Raw genomic sequence first — 17,814 nt, forward strand, 5'->3', positions numbered from 1 at the left:
GGCCCCTATCAATCCCTCTGACCTCATCTTTCATCCTGCCCTTGCTTCTCTAGTGTTTCTAAATTGCTGGTTTCCCTTATGTTATGTCGTTTCACTATTCTGTGTCTCTGCTTTTGCCCTTCTCCTCCTTCCTCAAACCTTGTTGAATCTGTTCATGTCTCAGAACTCAGTTCTGACATATTTCCTTCTGAGAACCTGAGCTAGGCGCTCCTCCTCTGTCACTGCACTTAACACTCAGCACGGTCATTTAAATTCATCTCTCCCTGCATTAAACTGTAAAAAAATACCCACTATGGCCATATAGCAAGACTTAGGTTTGTTTGATGCTGTGTGGGTTGCAAAGTGCCTTCTTATACTCCAGACTATTTAATTCTTGCATATATCTTGTCAATGAGGCATCACTATTCTTATTTTTACACATTAGGAAACTGTGATGTAGACAGCTTAAATCACCTGTCCAAGATTGCAAGGTTTGTAAGTTGCAAACCTGAGCCCAGGTTTTCTAACTCCAAGCTGTCATTCATTTGACCATATTTTAGCAGTCTCCAGACCATCTTCCTGTTGCCTATTCTAAGGAGTTTTATAAAATGGAACCATATGAGCACTCTGCCAAAGGATCTCAAGACTGTTTTAAGAATTTGATTCAGGGGCGCCTGGGTGGCTCCTTTGTTAAGTGTCTGCCTTCGGCTCAGGTCATGATGCCAGGGTCAAGCCCTGCGTCGGGGCTCCTTGCTCATCGGGAAGCGTGCTTCTCCCTCTCCCACTCCCCCCTTTGTTCCCTCTCTTTCCGTCTCTCTCTGTTGAATAAATAAATAGAATATTAAAAAAAAAAGAGTTTGATTTAGGCTTAGGCTTTGTACCAACACTTTTGACTCATCTCTTAGAACATAAACACTTTGGGCGAACTAGGATTTGGCACAAAGTATAGATTGTTAGAAACAAACCTGATGAAGTTAATTAGTGTTTTGTTAGGAGTCCTTTGTCTGTGTTGACCTGGGGAAGTTTTAGTTAAGCCTGTATAGGGAGGATCAGTTTGTCCTGGACCTTGTGAGGGCCAAAGGCACATGCCCGGAAAAAAAGCCAAACTAAAAGAAGCCTTTCAGACAGGCACACTGTTTGAAAGACTGAGCAGATTTTTTTTTTTTTTTTTTTTTTTTGCTTTGGGGGTAGGGCTGAACAGAACATGCTAGCATAGTTACATTAGACAGAGCTTTATGAGCATGAATGCGAGGAGCCCCAACACACAGGCCAAGCATACGCTTGAGGATACTAGTAATGCAGGAAGAGAACTTTGAAAGATTGTTTTAAAAGAATATTGTATATTTAAAAGAGCATAAAAGGAAAATAGAACTTTATTAGACTTCTTTGCATTTATTTTGTAGATTAATATAGTTTTCATTTTGATTCATGTATGGAAATCACCATGTGGGTTGGCTTTCTTCTAAAGGTCTTAATCTGGTTTCACCTGGGCCCCATAACTAGGCTTAAGTTGGGGAGGCTACTCTCCCAGAGATGATGGATTGTCCCAGTGACCGTGGTCTGCCGTTGCAACATTTCCACGGGTGATTGGAGGAGGGAGCTCAGGGAACTTTGGATTCAACAGTGGAACTCTCCTCACCTCTGGCTCCTATATCTTTTTTCCCAGCACCATGTTACTAGGCAGGGAGTTCAGCAGTGTCCATCTGCAGCTGGAATGTTCAGCTTTTTGCCACACATAAACATTGTCATTTTGCCCAATTTCCTTTAGGCCCAATACCTATAATTATGTACTTATTTTCATAGCTGTTATATACATATGGGAAATGTCAGGACTTCCTTCTCTCACAAGGTTTTATGGGACTAGTGGGCATAATCACAAAATAGATATGCCCATTAGCGCAGTTTATTAATCAACTCGATATGAGTTTATATAAACCAACAGCTAAAAGTTCTTATTGCAGCAACCGTGATCATGCTCAAAAACAAGTATCTGAATTTTTAGTTTCTCTTGGAAAGTTGGATCCAGAAGGGACTTTAGGGATTATATAAAGCAATGTGCTCATTTTATTAGTGAGGATACTGAGGTCTAGAAAGGAGAAGTGATTTATTTACCTCTCCCCCTCCATGCCCCAAGAGAATGTCAAAATGAATTCATGCATCCAGGCTGCTGAGATCCTTAGCAGCCCTACTGGTCACCCAAAGACCAATAATTTGCAGTGGAAGTTTGGGTAAAGGGAAAGTGTCTAGGAGGGAGGAAATCTGTGTTCTGATCCCAGTTCTGCTCCTAACAAGGAACTACTAAGGTAGTTCATGGTCACTTAAATTTTGAGGTCTTGTCCATGACCTGAGGTTGAACGTGATGCCACTAAAGTTTCTGTTGCCTATTGTTCTGTGAGGCCTTATACCTAGGTGTTGGAGTCACCTGCTGTGTTTGAACTGAGGCCTGGGTTGCCTGGGTCCCGGGACTCCACCTTGTATTTTCCAGAACAACAAGACTACTCACTCATGTCCAGCCCAGAGGCAGGAATCTCTGCCTTCCAAGCTTAGAGACAGGAAATGGGGAGGGTGGTGGTTCATGGGGTGACTCACATCTGCTTAGGCACAAATGATCCCCAGGCATGCATGGATGTTTATTTATGAAAATTATATTTTTTAAAACTTTAGGTACAGTGCTTCTAGTTCTGAAATGGTTGGGTAGTGGAGAAGAAAAATGGAAAGATAACAGGGGTTCTCCTATCCAGCTCAGGGTCCTCTCTGTCTTTTAGATGGAAGTCAACTTCACCAAAGAAGATATCGATAGAGATGAGACCTACAATCTCACAGGGCTGCAGGCTTTTACAGAGTATGTTGTAGCTCTGCGATGTGCCCCTGCGGAGTCCATATTCTGGAGTGGTTGGAGCCAAGAGAAAGTGGGAACAACTGAGGAAGAAGGCAAGCTGGTCCCTTGCAAATCCTTTTCTGCCTGGTCTGGTTTCGGGTGGCCTGGGCCTGGCCTTTTTGGGTTTTGTCAAGTTCTGTACTTGGGAATCATCGACTCTCGCAGTCTGTATGTTCCCTCTCCACAGGGCACTCACTGTGCCCACCTGAGCCCACATGGTAAGCCAGCCCTCCTCAGATGGCCTTAGTTAGCATCTTTTTGCCCCAAAGGCAAATGATCACATCTTTAATACTCTTAGAAACTTCTTATACATACATGAGCAGTGTAATATTATTTAAAAGTATCCTATGATAAAGTTATATATTGTAAAACCTGGAGCTACCACTAAAAGGTAAATAAAGGTATAATTAATGAGGAAAAAAAAGTCAGATTCTTAATGACAGTGAGGGAAAGAAAGAGAAAGGGATTGTACGATGAGTGAATGCTTGTTGTGAGTCAGGTATGGTCATTCAGAGCAGTACTTTAACTCCGTGGGCTTGGCTGAAATCCCAGCCTGGCTGTGGAGTGACTTTGGGCTAGACACCTAATCTCTAAGCCTTAGTTTTCTCACTATTTACTCCCCTTTTCCATAATGGAATATAATTTATAAAACTGAGTTAAAAGTAGTACCTACTTCTTAGTGTTATTTTAAAAATTCAATGACATAATGTATTTAGCTCACAATAAACATTCAATAAATGCCAGGCTTTCTATTATTTTTATTAAACCTTCTAGGAGCCCTATAAAGTATCTGGAATCACCCCCACTTGGAGGTGAAGGACCTGAGTTTCAGACGTATTAGCCAATTGCTCAGGGTCACTCAGCATGTGTTACCGTTCTTTGTAAATCAAGAGTCTTGCCCAGTGCCTGTCCCTCAGTAGTAATAAATGTTTGATGAATGTATCAGTTTCCTATGGCCACTGTAATAAGTTATCACAAATTTAATGACTTAAAACAACACATTTTTTTTCTCTAACAGTTCTGGAAGTCAGAAGTCCAAAATCAGGTTCACTGGACTAAAGTCAAGGTGTTAGCAGGGTTGTTTACCTTTTGGAGACTCTGAGGGTAGAATATGTTTTCTTGCTGTTTCCAGCTTCTAGTGGTTGCCTGTATTCCTTGGGTTGTGGCCCCTTCCCTCATCAACTAAACATATTACTCTGATCTCTGCTTCCATCATCACATTACCTTTTTCTTTTCTTCTGTGTCAAATCTCTTTGCCTCACTCTTACAATGACCTTGTGAAAACATTTAGGGCCCACGCAGACAATCCAGGATAATCTCCCCAACTCAAGATCCTAACTTAATCACATCTGCAAAATCCCTTTGGCCATATAAGGTAACCTTGCAAATGGCAGGGATTAGGACTTAGATCTTTGGGGTACATTTTTCAGCCTAACACCATGAATGAATGAATGAATGAATGAGTAGTTGAATACTTGGTATGTCCACACATCTTCTGAAATAAGGAGAAGAAATGCAAAATGCTGATCCTACTAACCTTCTGAGGCTTTACTCTCATTTGTTTGTAAGACATGTGGGTTCTAGACACTGAATTTTCCCCAGCCGCACACCCAGCCATAATTTCAGTCATATTCTTGTAAGTCTTATTCAGTCTTATAGCCAAGTACCACACAGGTCTCAGGTAACATTTGCAGTCAATTTCTGTGCTCCCTAGTCCATATGACAATAATTTATTCCTCTGGATCTTGCTTGAGTTTCCTATGAGACCAAGTTGGTACTAACAGGTGTTCAGCACATTTGCCCATATGGACAGATGTCTGGAAATAATCCAGTGTCTTCTGAATTTTGTAGCCCCCACTGGAGATGTTCGTGTTAGTTCAGTCTAAACTACCCATTGGTGGATGTGGTTACACAACAGGGGTTCATGCAGCACTTGGGAAATTGGGCTAGATGACTTCCTTTTTTAAAAATTTTATTTATTTGAGAGAGATGTAGAGATAGAACGAACACAAAGGGAGAGTGAAAGGAGGAGCAGACTCCCCGCTGAGCAGAGAGCCTGACATGGGGCTCAATCCCAGGATCATGAGATCATGACCTGAGCCGAAGGCAGAAGATTAACTGACTGAGCCACCCAGGCACCACAGGCTAGATAATTTCTGAAGGCCCTTCTTTTTTAAATTTTAAAAAATTTTTTTATTGTTATGTTAATCACCATACATTACATCATTAGTTTTTGATGTAGTGTTCCATGATTCATTGTTTGTGCATAACACCCAGTGCTCCATGCAGAACGTGCCCTCCTAAATACACATCACCAGGCTAACCCATCCCCCCACCCCGCTCCCCTCTAGAACCCTCAGTTTGTTTTTCAGAGTCCATCATCTCTCATGGTTTGTCTCCCCCTCCGATTTCCCCTGCTTCATTCTTCCCCTCCTGCTACCTTCTTCTTCTTTTTTTTTCTTAACATATATTGCATTATTTGTTTCAGAGGTACAGATCTGTGATTCAACAGTCTTGCACAATTCACAGCACTCACCATAGCACATACCCTCCCCAGTGTCTATCACCCAGCCACCCCATCCCTCCCACCCCACCCCCCACTCCAGCAACCCTCAGTTTGTTTCCTGAGAGTAAGAATTCCTCATATCAGTGAGGTCATATGATACATGTCTTTCTCTGTTTGACTTACTTCGCTCAGCATGATACCCTCCAGTTCCATCCACATCGTTGCAAATGGCAAGATCTCATTCCTTTTGATGGCTGCATAATATTCCATTGTATATATATACCACCTCTTCTTTATCCATTCATCTGTCGTTGGACATCTTGGCTCTTTCCACAGTTTGGCTATTGTGGACATTGCTACTATAAACATTGGGGTGCACGTACCCTTTCAGATCCCTACATTTGTATCTTTGGGGTAAATACCCAGTAGTGCAATTGCTGGATCGTTTGGTAGCTCTATTTTCAACTTTTTGAGGAACCTCCATACTGTTTTCCGGAGTGGTTGCACCAGCTTGCATTCCCACCAGCGGTGTAGGAAGGTTCCCCTTTCTCCGCATCCCTGCCAACATCTGTCGTTTCCTGACTTGTTAATTTTAGCATTCTGACTGGTGTGAGGTGGTATCTCATTGAGGTTTTGATTTGGATTCTGAAGGCCCTTCTTACCCTTAGATTCCATTCATCTATGCCATTCAGGCATCTAGTTTTCTATGTCAGGCTCTAGCAGTCCAAGAAAAAGTCATAGAAAACCCCAAATCTTTACGTCTTTAAGTACTTAGAACAACAGTACCTTACAAATGGTAAGGGCTATATAAATTTTACATCAATAGAAATACAGACATGAGGGGCACCTGGGTGGCTCAGTCGTTAAGCGTCTGCCTTCAGCTCAGGTCATGATCCGAGGGTCCTGGGATCGAGCCCCGCATCGGGCTCCCTGCTCCACGGGAAGCCTGCTTCTCCCTCTCCCATTCCACCTGCTTGTATTCCCTCTCTCGCTGTGTCTCTCTCTGTCAAATAAATAAATAAAATCTTAAAAAAAAAAAAAAAAGAAAGAAATACAGACATGATTAAAACAAAACTAGTCAGTTTGTGGATCCCATGTAACTTTTGATTAAAATTACATACACTATTTGGGAACACATTTACATTCTACAGACATCACCTCAAAGTGTCAAATGAATACAAATATAATAGTTTACAAATACTAAACAGCACATAAATTACACAGCAAAAAAATGGCCCATTGTTTATAATCTGTAGGAGTAGTTGGTTGTTGTCTGTCTTAACTGAGCCCTCCCTTTGAAAAGATTAGAATGCAATGCATGCAGTGTTGTTTGGTGAAGTGTCCTCTGTCTTTGCTATACCTTTTAGCAGGTGGTCTGGGAGATCAAGTTCTACTTCAGGTATAACCCTGTTTTGCATGGCCCTTCCCTGCCCTGTAGCTGGCAGTCTTCCCTCCAGTGACCTCCCGGTGCCACAGTGGCTCTATGTCTTCCGTTAGCTCATGACAGCCCAGCTGCTCTCTCATGTCAGTTTCAGTTTCAGTTTCATCCCCTTGTTTTGCTGCCAGAAACAAGATTTACCGTTTCGGCTAATTTGTTATTTTGGCTAGTTGGGCTGGGATTCGTTAGCAGAGCCCTAAATGCTGGTGTTGTCTGGGCCTGTGGCTGGTTAAATCAAACCACTTATTTATCAAAGTCACCACTGTAGAGCTTTTGCTTTTGTTTCTCTTCATTTTATCAGGATCCCACAGAAAATCGATGAAGACGCACCCCCTGGCTCCCAGCAAATCCTAATGTCCCGTTTTCCAATTCATAAATAATTTGTTTCCCTATTTCACAATGAAATGCCAGTTGTTTAATACACACCGCCTCAAACCATTTCTAATTGTTTGAAATTTTCTAAGTCAAATGTGAAACATTACTTACTTTTATTTGGATTTCGATAGATTGACTATTGGGGCTATTTACCCACATTTAAACATGTAAGTAGCTACTACCTGATGCAGATGTAATTATATTCTGATCCTGGCTTTGTCACCTGAAAGCTTGTAGCACTCAAACATGCTTCTCTGTTTCAGAAATGGTGATGACAGTACTACTCTACCTAATTATAAGGGTGTGGAGATTCAATGAGGTGCATCAGGTAGAATGCTTAGTATAGTGACCCTTGGCTATAAGTTCACTATTCTTATTATTGACCGTCAGCAAGGGCACCAGGTTGTCTGACATGTCTGACTGGTGGTACTTGTGGACATTCCCAGATTGCAACGGAAGCAAGATAGCACGAGATTGTTGCTAATGCGTCCAAAGAATTGATGCCTTTGAATATGTAGATGTTTTGATGGATTTGGAAAAATTTAATTTTGCTCTTTTACAAATACAGAATTAGTACTTTTCTAACTTTGACTATACGGCAAAGCCATTACTAGCTCGTGGTTAATGGACAATTGCTGTTCATTGTAGATTTACAGGTGACTCAGGTAATGGCTTTACTAAAAGCTGCATCTGTGGGAATTCGATAGGGGGAAGATGGTTCCTTTTTGGCCTTTATCTGCAGGAAATAGTGGTCTCAGTGAAAGGAGAAAATACCTGATTAAATTCATTTACCATCACCATCTACTACAACTAAATGCCCGCCTGTGGGAAAAATCTAAGGAGAATTTCGCTCATATTTCTAACCAAGTCCCTGCAATGACTGATTATCTAATAATCAGTTTATTTTGCCTCTGTCCTTCAGATGAATATTCGGGGCTGGATTATAAACACACTTTGCCTTTAGATTTTTTCTTTCTTACTCTCAGTGCTATTATCTCTGAATCTGACTGAACATAATGGGAATGGAGAGACTCTGCAAGTGAGAGATGGAGTGAGAGTCCTTCCAATTCCGTGGGTCGCCTTTGAAGCGACCACATGGAGCCTTGTGCTAAAGCTATCTGCCTGGAGGAACTCTGTCTGTGTTCACATCTCATTGGCTTGTAGACAGGTTGAAACCAGTCTCTTGTTCCCTGTCTGAGAAAGTTGAGTACAGGCTGCCTGTCTTCTGATTTTTTATTGAAGAATCGATTTGAAGACATTGATATTGAAGAATATTGATTTCTTTGGGAAATCAGATAACTTCTGACAGAGCTTGTAAGACAGTAAGACAATATCTTACTGGAGTACAAATGAAGTCATGTTTAAAATCTAAATAGTTCCAATTTCCTGATATGCAACTTATATAGAATTACACTAGATCTCACCAAGATCGGGACCTACCAGTTAGACTGTTTTACCCGTTTCAGCTTCTGCAAGAGTAGTTGTAGAAATGTGACTCTCCATTGATGACAAAACAGGTTACTGACTTAATTGCCCTTTGGTTCATTTTGCCCTAAGACACCCAGTCACCCCAAGTGTGATTTCAGATACTTGAAAACAGTCTATGTCAGTACTAAAATAGTTTAGATCTTGGCCTGAGTGGTTGACCCCATTCTCTGCAGATCTACTTACATTATCTTCAGCCATGTGGTTTCCTCAAGAAAAAACTCAGAGTTCATTAACTGCATCTTCAGTTAGAGACATTTCCTTCCTTCTCCAAATTATAGGCCACTAGCCTTCTGGAGAGTTCTTTAGAATTCTCTGCTTTCTTCTCATGGCTAACGTGCATAGGTCATTCTTAAATCAGAAACTCAGAATTTTGAAATTATCCCTGTCTGGTTAGATCATCAGAAGCTAGCACACTTGAACCGTATTGTCTTGGATTGATGTTATTCAGTGGAGAAATGTGTAAATCAGGTATAACCTTATGCCCTTGCATTTTGTAGGACACAAATATGAAAAACATACATATGTCATATTTCTGTACGTTTGCTCAACTGTGATTGCAGACACTGGACTTTGTGTTTCCCATTGTCTTTTTAAGAGGATCCCCATGATAAATTCCATTTATTAATTCATTCCCCTAGCCAGAGAATACTTGCTCCTTCATATGGTTGTGTTTTGTCAGGCTATGAGAAACGTGCAATTCAATATGATCCTTTTTTGCTTTTTCTGCCACAAAGATCAGCACTGAATTTAAAGCTCAGGAAATGACCTAGTAAAGATTATTTCTCTGCTCCTTTCTTCTTTAATTCTTTCTTATATTTTATAACATCTTAACATTTTTGGGAGTAGATCTTGGTCTCTCTTTCTCCCTCCCTCTTTCTTTCTCTCTTTCGCACCCTGAAAGTGTGTATATAATATAATAATATATCTCTATTTATGTATCTATCTCCTTATCAGTTTCTGTGTCATCCCCAGCTTTAATGTATATAGATGTTATATCTTACAGGACATGAGATGTTACCTTTCAATCCAGATTTCAGTGATAAATTATATTACAGTACTACTTATTGTACTTTTTTTTTTTTTACCTTATATTAAGTCATCAGATCCAAGAGCAGTTTTATTTTTTACTTTGGTTGATGCCAATCTTTGGCTACAAAATGAAGACATTGTGGGTTGTTGCAATGCTGCCATCCCTCCACCAACCACTTTACTCCTCCTGACTCCCTCCAGCAAACCCTTCCCAACTGCATTACTAATAGGCAGCCCAGCTAATTTCACTGTATTCTGTTTCAGCTCCCTTCTGTCTTATGTTGAGCACCTCACTCTTGTTTCCCTACAGCTCCCTATGGCCTGGATCTGTGGAGAGTCCTGAGACCAGCCAAGGTTGATGGAAGAAGGCCAGTGCAGTTGATGTGGAAGGTGACCTTCTTACAGTTTTTTTGTTGTTGATTTTTGTTTTTCTGTTTAAAACTCTTGGTCTTTTACACCTCCAAGAACTGTAATTCTTGAACTTTTACCTCCTGAATTTCCTTCCCTGGAGGCTTTATAATGCCCCAAATCTCACTGTGGTTTCTCAGTTCACAAAACCTCATAGGTCATCTTATAGTTGGCCTAAATGTGCCTTCAGATGCTGCCCCCTCTCTTCTTTGTTCTGAAACATTAACATTTAAGGTACAAAGTGCACATGCAGGGGGCACCTTGACCTTCTGGGGAAAACCCCCTGGCTGTCTGCATTAGAAGGCAGTGTAATATTGTATAGCACCCAAGCTGACATGGGAGAAGAGCACTGACTTGGGGTCAGCTCACTAATGTGTCCTCAGGTCATTGAAGACATATACTGCACATGTGTCCCTTTGAGTACTGGTATAGTGGGGTACAAGGACAGAACAGGGGCCAAATGGTACTTTCTAGGATGGAGGCCTGGGGTTGAGGAATAAAGGAGAAGGTGGGGGCATCATGCAGAGAGGAGAAAAGAAGAGAAGGTTGGACAAAGAACAGAAAAGGAGGGGTAGAGGGAATAAATAGGAAAGGAAAAGGGCAAATATGAGGGGAAAAAACCCAGCCAGGAACCAGGAGAGAAAAGATGGGGGAGTTGAGGAGGGGAGAAGAGGGGGAGGAGAGCAGTGAGATGTCAGAACTCTGTAGTGGTGTCCAGAGTGTTCAGGAAACAGTCATCATATTATTTCATACTTGCTAAAGTCCAGGCAAGTTTAAAATCCTTCTGAAAATGGAGAAATCACCTGCTTTACCAAATGATATTCTAATCCCAATTATGTCCTCTGCCTCTCCCCACTCCCTTCACGCCCTGGGGCTATGGGGCACCCTCAGGTTGTAGGGGCAGCGGGCCAGGGAGGGCTCAACCAGGCGCACTGGGAAACCTTTGAAAATCAAGATTGTGTGAATCCCAGATGTTGTGGTTTCTTTCTCACTGATTAAGTGTGGAAACAAATCACTCAGTCAACATATTTTTGGGGAAGGAAAGCAAACAATGGCGCATATCCACATGTGGTCAGCCACAGAGTATTGGGTCAAGTAGGCTAACATGTGAAGTTGGTGAAATGGACTTGAATGCCCTCCTCCTTCTCCTCCTCATCCAGGGACTGGTCCTTATTTTGCCTCAGTAGGAGAGGTGTCTAAGAATTAAAGTTGGTTAAAGAGATTGGACTAAAACTGAATGGTGGTAATGATTGCACAGCTCTGCGAATACACTAAAAAAAACCCTTAACTGTATACCTTAAAGTAATGAATTTTATGGTATCTGAATTACATCTCAATAAAGCTGTTGTTTACAAAAGAGAATGCATCGTCTTAAGAAGTAAAAACCTCCCAGTCATTAGGAAGTTTCTGTCCATTCCTGAACTGGAAAGGCAGTGGGACAAAGTGACTTCTAAAGTCCTGTCTGACCTTACATTCAGTCACTTTACTCCATCCGTGTGTGCTGTCAGTAACACAAAGTGAACAACTGGAAAGCCCTATAATTCCTGGGAAATACTCAGCAAGGTGATCCCTAGGCAAAAACATATGATTAGTAGGTTCAGGTTCGAGGCTGAAAAGAAGAGTTTGGCTTGGAATCCCTGGGGTCACCTTAGGCTTCTCACCACAGGTTTAGGACTGGTAGGGCAACCGTGAATGTTTTAGGCCTCTTAGCTGGGCTATCTGGTATGGCTGGTCCAGGGAAGCTCGCTCCTTTCTCGAAGGAGGCATGCTGCTTTTTATGTAACTGCACAGGTACTTTCCAACCCTTGGAAACTTCCAGAGAAGCTTCCAGGGCTAGAACAGAATTGGGATTCTTGGAGTGAATGCCTCCCATTTTTAGCTTATACTGTCCTGTGCATGTGGGAGGGCAAGAAAGATAAGCATCAAAATGACTTGCTTACATTGGCTTGCACCTTCTCCTAGTGAAGCCTCATGAAATTAGACTTCTGTTAAGGGTTGATACCAAGGGACCATTTATCAAATCTCTTTTGGCCCTTGAAGGATTAATAACACAACACGGGGTGTGTTACTCATCCCAGAAGGGTGATGACCTAATTGTAGTTTAGCACCTAATAATTAACATTACCCCTCATCCCTCATGCTCACCAAATATTTATTACCATCTCAGTGCCGATCTTTTCGTGTTTCTGGCAATACATTTTGTTTCCTTTGGGTTCAGAAGGCAAGCGGAGCTCCGGTCCTGGAGAAGGCCCTTGGCTACAACATATGGTACTTTCCAGAAAACAACACTAATCTCACAGAAACAGTGAACACCACTAACCAGACGCATGAACTGTATCTGGGAGGCAAGACCCACTGGGTGTATGTGATTTCTTATAATTCTCTTGGGGAATCTCCGGTGGCCACCCTGAGGATTCCAGCTATTGATGAAAAGTGTAAGTAGAGTGTAAACTTCTTACTTAGATGCCTGGTCCCAACGAGTTGGCCAGGAAGTCCCCTCAAGGATTGCTCTTTCTCTCAAGTCAAAATGAAAATGAAGTGGGAGCTTTTTAGGTTATGGTGAGGAGACCAAAATCTTGTGGTAATTAATGAGCCCCTTGAAATACACTTCCTTTGGAACAAAGCCTGTGTTGAAAAGCAGAGACTTCGTAAAGTCATATGAGACAAAGTCATACACCTAAAAGTTCTGCAAGCAGCTTGAACTTGCTTTGGTCTGAGTGAGCCATAGAAAACTATCTGATAAACCACGTTTGTCCTCAGTGGCAGAAACTTCTCTTTTGAGTTTTCCCTCTCACAGTATTGACAAAGTCCCAGCCTGTGTTTGCTCACTCTTCCATGTTCTTTTTTCCATGTGACTCCTAAGTTAAGAAAATTTCTGATGTTTATACTTGTCAATAAAGTGCTCCTTATGCTTTTGATTAGGTAGTTTTAAACATTTTACTGATCCCAGGCAAACTCATCTTTTATATCGCATGTGAGAATAAAATACCTTCTTTGATTCTTAGTCAAGGAATTGCAGGCAAGGGATTTCTTCTCTCCTACTTTCTTTTCTCTATAAATCTTACTGTTTCTCATTATATAGATTTTCTCCTTTATTTTGTTTAATACCTATCTCTCCCTCAGTTGGATGCAAGTTCCTTGAGTGCAGAGATTTTTGTCCGTTTTTCTTTTCCTCCTCTTCCTCTTCCTCATACCACTACCCCCCCCCCCCATCTGCAACACCTAGAACAGGCATAGAGCACTTGGCATAGAAAAGGTGCTCGGTAACTATTTGTTGAAACACATCATAGTTAGGTAATGCACTCTCCAATTTTTTACTTCTCTTTACTTAGACCTAGACTGGTTCAGGCCTTTGTACTATCAGCTCTAGACCTATTTGCCTATACTCCCTTCTTCCTCTTCCCCTTAAACTGAACCAGTTTCTTCCCTTGCCTCATTTTAGAACTCCTATATACAGATGATTCTTGAACAACATGGGTTTGAACTGGGTGGGTCCACTTATATGCAAATTTTTTACTGTACAATAGTATAAATGTATTTTCTATTACGAGTTTCTAAATAACATTTTATTTTCTCTAGCATTCTTTTTTGTAAAAATACAATACACAGGGGCACCTGGGTGGCTCAGTCAGTTAAGCGTCTGCCTTCAGTTCAGGTCATGATCCCAGACTCCTGGGATCAAGCCCCACATCGGGCTCCCTGCTCAGTGGGGAGCCTGCTTCTCCCTCTCCCTCTGCCTGCTGCTCCCCCTGCTTGTGCACACGCTCTCTCTCTCAAATAAATAAATAAAATGTTTTAAAAAAATACAATACGTAATACATGTAACATACAAAACATGTGTTAATCCATTCTGTTATCAGTAAGGCTTCCAGTCAACAGTAGGCTATTAGTAGTTAAGTTTTGGGGGAGTCAAAAGTTATACATAGATTTTCAACTGCCCAGGGGGTTGGTGCCCCAACCCCCACGTTGTTCAAGGGTCAATTGTATACATAATCTGTGTTTTGAGCTACAGTTGACATTACTGTAGTATTTAATAATATTCCCCACCATCCTTAGTTCCTGGCATCCTACTTTCTATCCAATACCTCTAGTGATGAGGTTTCTGACAAATGCATGTGTCATTGAATAAACATTCTTTGTTAGTAGAGGCACTGGTGCATAGTAAAGCCAGTTTCTTGGTGTGGCCCTGGAGTGGGAATAGGGGATAGAAACATGGGTCTTGGAGTCCAACAGCCCTGAATTCATATCTTGGCTTTTTCACTATGGTATCTAGATACCAGAAACTTTGGGCAAGTTATGTAACCTCTCTAAAACTCAGCTACTTGTAAAATGGAGCTATTTTATAGTAATACCTCCTTTACAGAGCTGTTGTGAGGATGAAATGAGATTGTGTATTTAAAATGATTTGCCTAATGCTAATTATTAATATTGTCATTCTTTTTTTTAAAAGATTTTATTTATTTATTTATTTATTTATTTATTTATTTATTTATTTATTTGAGAGAGAGAGAGAGAGAGTGCAGGAGGGAGGGGCAGAGAGAGAGAATCTGAAGCAGACTCTGTGCTGAGCACACCCCAGTGGGGCCTTGATCTCACAACCACGAGATCATGACCTGAGCCAAAACCAAGAGTTGGACGCTTAACAGACTGAGCCACCCAGGCATCCCGCCATTGTCATTCTTAATAAAATTTCTGATTGATTAAATTTTTATTAGGCAGGGATTATCAACTTTAAAAATACTATAAAATAATATTTTAACTAAAGTTATGCTAAATTCCCATAGGGTTTTTTGTTAATTTTTCCCAATTCTGAAGGTACTTGCTTTGTGTCAGAATCGTCAGCATGATCATCGGTTATAATAATCCCAGACCAGATGTAGGCAAGCTACAGCTGTGGACCAAACCTGGCCTGATACCTGTTTTTGTAAATAAAGTTTTATTGAAACACAGCCACACCTATTTGTTTACATTTGCTTATGTCTCCTTTTGTGCAACAGTGGCAGAATTGAATTGTTGTGACAAAGACCACATGTGTTATAAAACCTAAAATATTTACTATTTGGCTTCTTAAAGAGAAAGTTTAAAGACTCGGGCGCCTGGGTGGCTCAGTTGGTTAAGCGACTGCCTTCAGCTCAGGTCATGATCCCAGGGTCCTGGGATCGAGTCCCGCATCGGGCTCCCTGCTCTGCGGGGAGCCTGCTTCTCCCTCTCCTACTCCCCCTGCTTGTGTTCCCTCTCTTGCTGTGTCTCTCTCTGTCAAATAAATAAATAAAATCTTTAAAAAAAAAAAAAAGAAAAAAAGAAAGTTTAAAGACTCCTGTTTTAGACGTATAAGAAAGTAATGCTTTACAGAATTTTGTTTAATAAGGTAGAGTCAACTAGAGAATAGTTATAATAATAATAATTGTTATAAATGTAACAATCACTAAGAAGTACAATTATCATATACTGTTCATTAGTCTATGTCAGGCATTGTGCTCAGATGAAGTAGGTTAATTTAATGCTAATCTTGAAAGGGTCTACAAGGTAGATGCTATTAGAGTCATTTCATAGACGATGACGCTGAGATTCAGGAAAGCTTAGGAATCTGCCCACGGTTGCTCAGGTGGAATTCAAACCCAAGTCTGCATGATCCAACCTTGTACAATATATCAGAACCTTGGACTTGATGCTGTTTGACAGTGAACCGGTTCTTTACCTCTGTGGGCCTCCATTTTAACATCTTTAAAACAAGGGTTTGGAATAGATGCACCTTCAGGTTCCTTCCGCCCTGAACATCTCTGAGTTTTAAAGGACCTTAGCCAGCAGGTGGCCCTAGAGTGATCTGAGGCAGGGCCCAGAAGAGCCCAGCCACTGTGTGGTGCGGGATGAGAAGGTGGTTGAGACTCGGGGCAGAGCTGAGGGTAGGCTCGGACAGCTAAGGTGAGGCACCATAGTGCCTGAGGGCTGTATTTGATGGCCCGCAGTGACTGCCTTCATGCAAACCCCAAGAACTTAAAGGTGTTAGCAGTCAAAGCCCCTCTCCCCCTCTCCCAGGAAGAATATGGATTTTCTACTACACCTGGGGGTATGTTGTATTTGGAGAAATTGTTCAGATGTTCTTGTTGAACAATGGAAGGATTCAGGAGTGAGTTTACACACAGCAGTGTGATGATTTGGAAACTTCTCTTTCAGCACCCTTAGCCCTGCCCAGGCCCTTTCACTGTTGACTTATGGCTTAATTGAAACTTTTCCACTCCTCTCTGGCCCAGAGCCCGGGCTGTTCCCTTCATCCCTGCAGCATGTTTGACTCTTTCAACCTGACACCTGCTCTGAAGACAGCCAGTGTTGGTAAAGAAAAGGAGTGTGGGCTTAGGAAGCAACACTCACTCCTGTCTTCAGGTCAGGATTTGTGTGCAAGTAATTATTACAAAAGTGCCTCTGAGGACACCAGAAAAGGATGTGAACGAAACAAGGCCAGGAAAGGGGAGGTGGCCAGGCCAAAGGTGCTGTGTGATCCTCCCAGGGTTGCTGTAACAATGCACCACAGACTGAGTGGCTTCTAACAACAGAAATTTACTGTCCCATTGTTCTGGAGGCTAGAAGTCTAAACTGAAGGTGTTGGCAGGGCATTCCTTGGCTTGTAACAGCATAACTTCAGTCTCTGCCTGGGTCTTCATGTGGCCAGCTTCCTCTGTCTCTTTATTTCTGTGTCCAAATTCCACTCATGAGGATATCAGTCATATTGGGTTAAGGACCCACTGTCTTAACTACTAACATCCACAACAATCTGATTTCCTGATAAGGTTACATTCTGCAGTACTGAGGATATCTTTTTGGGGGGACAGAGTTCAACCATAATGGGTACAATTTGCAAGAAAAATCTTGGGGAGGGTCGTTCCAGCATGACCTGCAAAGGGACTCTGGAGTGTGAGTTACATCACACAGTTCTTCCAACCAAGCAAAATATACAGACACACACAAATAGTAAGAAGGAATTGAGAAGATCAGGGAGCATGAACATTACCTGCTACCAGAGGTTAGGGAGGATTCTAGAAGCTCTAGAAATGCCTTTTAGCCTGACTGGAATGGTAAATGAGGATGCTTAGAGGCTATGAGCGGGGGTGGGGGTAATAGGAGCTCTAAGGATCACAGGGGGTTGATGTCCTGGCACCCACCCCTATTCCAGCTTCACATTTCCTATATGCCTCAGTTGCTTTTCCTGACCCTTTCAGGAAATTGACAAATTACCTGGCCTTCCTTCTGGGACTAGCGGCTGGAGTGTCTCATAAAGGCCCAGTTTGAGAAAAAGATTCATAAACTGTGACCTTCAAGAACAGAGGCTCCTAAATATGCACACAGCTTGCTAGGGCTTGTTGCCTAGAAATAGCAGGATTCAGTACTCCCAGACCTCACACCAAATCCCTACACTTGGCCTAGGCTTCTAGCTTCAGAAGGCTTTTTGATTTTTTTGAAAGACACTGTTTCCTGCCTGTATCCAGGACTGTCTTTTGTGTTTATTGAAGCATACTTTCTGCTAATTGCAGTTTTGAAGCCTCAGGGATATTGTGGGTGGTAAGGGGCGGAGGAGGGGGGAGAGTGGCACCCTGTGATCTTCTGGGCCCCACCCCTTTGTGCCCTCCTTCTGTGCCACAATGGCCTCCAGTTGTTCTCCTCTCTTCTTACTTAGAACATTTTTTTTTTAAAGATTTTATTTATTTGTTTGAGAGAGAG

The 17,814-nt window shown here is 41.8% G+C and overlaps 1 protein-coding gene across 1 annotated transcript in view; it reads left to right on the forward strand.

Moving 5' to 3' along the window:
• Positions 1–17,814, forward strand: part of IL31RA (interleukin 31 receptor A) — an 85,686-nt gene that overhangs the window by 53,706 nt on the left and 14,166 nt on the right. The window contains exons 7-9 of the mRNA XM_064596937.1: positions 2,745–2,910; positions 10,004–10,083; positions 12,320–12,536. Of these exons, the coding sequence (XP_064453007.1) occupies positions 2,745–2,910; positions 10,004–10,083; positions 12,320–12,536 (463 nt within the window). The remainder of the gene's footprint in view (positions 1–2,744; positions 2,911–10,003; positions 10,084–12,319; positions 12,537–17,814) is intronic.

Source organism: Mirounga angustirostris, unplaced genomic scaffold, assembly GCF_029215605.1.
Source record: "Mirounga angustirostris isolate CCGP_5_RB_7025 unplaced genomic scaffold, mMirAng1.0.hap1 SCAF_7, whole genome shotgun sequence".
Classification (NCBI taxonomy): domain Eukaryota; kingdom Metazoa; phylum Chordata; class Mammalia; order Carnivora; family Phocidae; genus Mirounga; species Mirounga angustirostris.